Source organism: Camellia sinensis, chromosome 11 (genome assembly GCF_055761805.1).
Source record: "Camellia sinensis isolate YWXY chromosome 11, ASM5576180v1, whole genome shotgun sequence".
Classification (NCBI taxonomy): domain Eukaryota; kingdom Viridiplantae; phylum Streptophyta; class Magnoliopsida; order Ericales; family Theaceae; genus Camellia; species Camellia sinensis.
In genome coordinates this window covers 151,140,862-151,143,891 of record NC_138971.1, presented here as the reverse complement: position 1 = coordinate 151,143,891, position 3,030 = coordinate 151,140,862, and the positions used below count along the sequence as shown (strand labels likewise).

Genomic DNA, 3,030 nt, shown 5'->3' with positions numbered 1-3,030 from the left:
GGAGAGAAACAACAGTGTCACACTGATGAACAATAGTTGTCTGTACACAGAATCATCCATACCAGTTACAATCAACCAGAAAATACAGGTAGAGTAGTGTGAGTACAGCAGTTGCCTCTTAATAGCTGACAAGGGTACACATGCTCTGCTCGGTTGAAGAATTCCAAATCATTTTGAAGGGGCACGGTTACGATGCTTTGTGATATCCGCATGCTTATGAAGGAGATTACCTGAAACTAGAATCCATAAGAGCAAACCCAGAAAGAAAAACTTCCATAGGAAAAATAAACAGAGCTAGCTGCATGATATGAAGGAGATAGAATGAAATTTGGAGAGTAGGAATAACACGTGACCAGATTATTAGATCCTGGGGCTGAAATGCCACCCTCTAACCATCTTATTTTACATTCTTTAAACAGAGAAAGAAACATCCAAACAATATCACACTAAGGGAATTAAATTTATTCTTAATCAGAAAATATTGTGGTGACATGCTTGTCAAATTCTTGGATATAGCTTGGAAATCCAGCAACGAAGGGAAGAAGAGAAGAAATACACTGTACACATGATGTTACAACAGAGAGCAGCCATTTATGGTGGAGAACTTACCTGGTCTTGAAATAAGGTGAATCCGGGAGCGAGGTCCATCAAACTTCCAATTATCTTCATCCATGGATTTCACCTCCTTGTTCAGTGCAGCCATCAAATCCGATTTCAGAACTGTGATATCGTTACATGAACTAAGCAACCATATTGAGTTTGAAATTAACTCTTTTATTTCTCTACTAAGGAAATGATGAAACTGAGAATGCAAGATCAAACAAGATTTGCATGGATTCTATTTTATTTTATTTTATTTTCCAAAAAACAAAATCAGCCTAGTTATAGTCAAGTGTAAGTGTTTGTGCTTCTGATATGCAAAACACGACTCAGATTTTGAGATTTCCTTCTGTTTTTTCCTCCCAAATTTTCCCAGAAACCAAATGGAGTGTGAGAAAATAAATGTAATAAATGTACACCCAAGTCCCCAACATGTAAACCTCTCTGAAAACCGAGAATGCAAGAAAACTAATAGCTCTTTTCTTTATCTACTAAGAGCATCTCCAACGGTAGTAGGCATTTTACCTATCTAAATATTACTATAAAGTATATATTTTATTTTGCCTATCAACTGTTTTATGTTTTTACTCCAACCATGCTCTTTATTTTAGCTATTTATTCAAATACTATTAATTTTATAGAATGCCACGTCAACAACAAAGATGGAGGGAAATGATCCTAATGATTTAATACATTATGCCTAGCGTTGAAGGCTAGCTACATGTAGCTAGTGAATATGAGTTGAGCTAAAATGCCTAATCATATGCCTAGTGCATTAGAATTGAAAAAAGTGAATCACACTAGGCATTTTAACTAACAAGTATTATATGCCTAGTCATTGGAGATGCTCGGGAATGCAAGAACAAATAAGATTTGAATGGATTCTATTGCTTTTGTTTCCAAAAATACAGCCTAGTTATAGTCAAGTGCAAGCATTTGTCCTTTTGATATGGAAAACACAAGATTCAAAATTTGAAATTTCCTTCTGTTTTTTCCTCCCAAATTTTCCCAGAAACCAATTGAGTGTGAGAAATTAAATGTACCCAATTTCATCCCAAGAAACCTAAACTTCCAGCACAACAAAGAGAGAAACTGAACATGTAATTCAATGATAACAACTAAACTAACAAAATCCCAAGAAGAATCACAAACAAACCCTTTAGAGAGAGATTAAAACCCAGAAATATAATGTAGATTACGGGACCCATATTGCAAAATTTAAGAATTGTATTCATAACACAAACTTTCTGTATCTCAGAGATTTGTCAAAACCCTAAAAAAGAAACAAAAATCGAGAAAACCCACAAAGGCCCAGATGGTCCAATTTGAAGAAGTTCACAAGAATAGTTGAAAAAGAGAAGAGACAAACCGAGAAGTGCCTCGTCCTTGCGATCTTGGATAGAGCTGAGATCGGGAGGGAAGTGTAAGTCGTCGACGGTGAGAGCAGAGGCAGCATTTGCCCCTGCGATTGCTGTCGTCGAAATCGAGGAACGAGCCGGCGACGATGACAGTGAGCTGTTACTCATCTCCTCTATTTTCTCTTCACTTTCCCGGAAAATTTAGCAGTGGAATGCTCCACGAGAGCTACAAAAATTTAAACAATAAATACAAAAACGTTGAGGGCACAGCCTGCAAATTTGAACAGTTGGAGTCCATTATGCCAAATATATATATATGTTTTAAAAAATAATTACAAAAAATAATAAATTTAACAAATATTTATAATTAAAGTTATCTTTTTCATGAATGTAGAATAATTTTTACCATTGAGTGGTAATTTCATGAGCAAATTATGCCAGTGGTCTTCTATTTTGACACAAACAATTTTTGTAATTTTAATTAGTTTGATTTTGATCATAAATTAATGAATTTGTCTAAATTTAGTTTAATTAATTACAACTATTAATATTTTTTAATGAAATATATGAATGACATTTGTCATGATTTTAAGAACAAAATTATAAATTTATTCAATTTAGTGAGTTAATCTCAATTAATTCAGTTATAATTTTTTTTTATCATTTTTAATTAGATCAAGTTGACAAAATTTAAAATTAAAAGTCAATTAAACTAATTGAAAGTGTAGGTGTTAAAATGATACAAAGGACATAAGGTAGAAGCTATGCGAGATATTCAATAGAAATTTTGATAAATATTTTAAGGTTTCTAGCATTTTTTCTGCATAAGTTGTCCAAACAAAAAAAAAAAAAAAGGGTTTTTTTTTAAGGTCCCTCGTATTAAGATTTTATAGCATAAATGACATCTAATATTTTCATAATGTCTAAGATCCCTCAAGTTGATCCAGAGAAAATTGGTCCAGAGAAAATTAGTCCAGAGAAAATTCACGTCACAGAGAAAATTGGTCCAGATCTCTGGACTTCTCTTGCACAGAAAGTTCATGACATGTGCTGTCGCTTGTCGGTGAAATAG

At 33.5% G+C, this 3,030-nt stretch overlaps 1 protein-coding gene across 1 annotated transcript; it reads right to left on the bottom strand.

The window, feature by feature from the left end:
* SAMBA (valine-tRNA ligase) lies at positions 1-2,247 on the bottom strand. Its single transcript, XM_028216358.2, has 3 exons — positions 1,970-2,247; positions 610-720; positions 1-230 (listed from the first exon to the last, which is right to left on the bottom strand). The coding sequence occupies exons 1-3, from the start codon at positions 2,124-2,126 to the stop codon at positions 169-171; spliced, it is 330 nt and encodes a 109-aa protein (XP_028072159.2). The 5' UTR covers positions 2,127-2,247; the 3' UTR covers positions 1-168.
* Between the last annotated feature and the right edge of the window lie 783 nt (positions 2,248-3,030).

What these genes read in the sequence shown, in the direction of transcription:
- SAMBA (XM_028216358.2), bottom strand. Translation starts at nt 2,126, where the DNA reads ATGAGTAACAGCTCACTGTCATCGTCGCCGGCTCGTTCCTCGATTTCG. An exon ending in CAAGGACGAGGCACTTCTCG is followed by an intron (nt 721 to 1,969) that starts GTTTGTCTCTTC and finishes ACGATATCACAG; the next exon opens with TTCTGAAATCGGATTTGATG. An exon ending in TCACCTTATTTCAAGACCAG is followed by an intron (nt 231 to 609) that starts GTAAGTTCTCCA and finishes TTCTAGTTTCAG; the next exon opens with GTAATCTCCTTCATAAGCAT.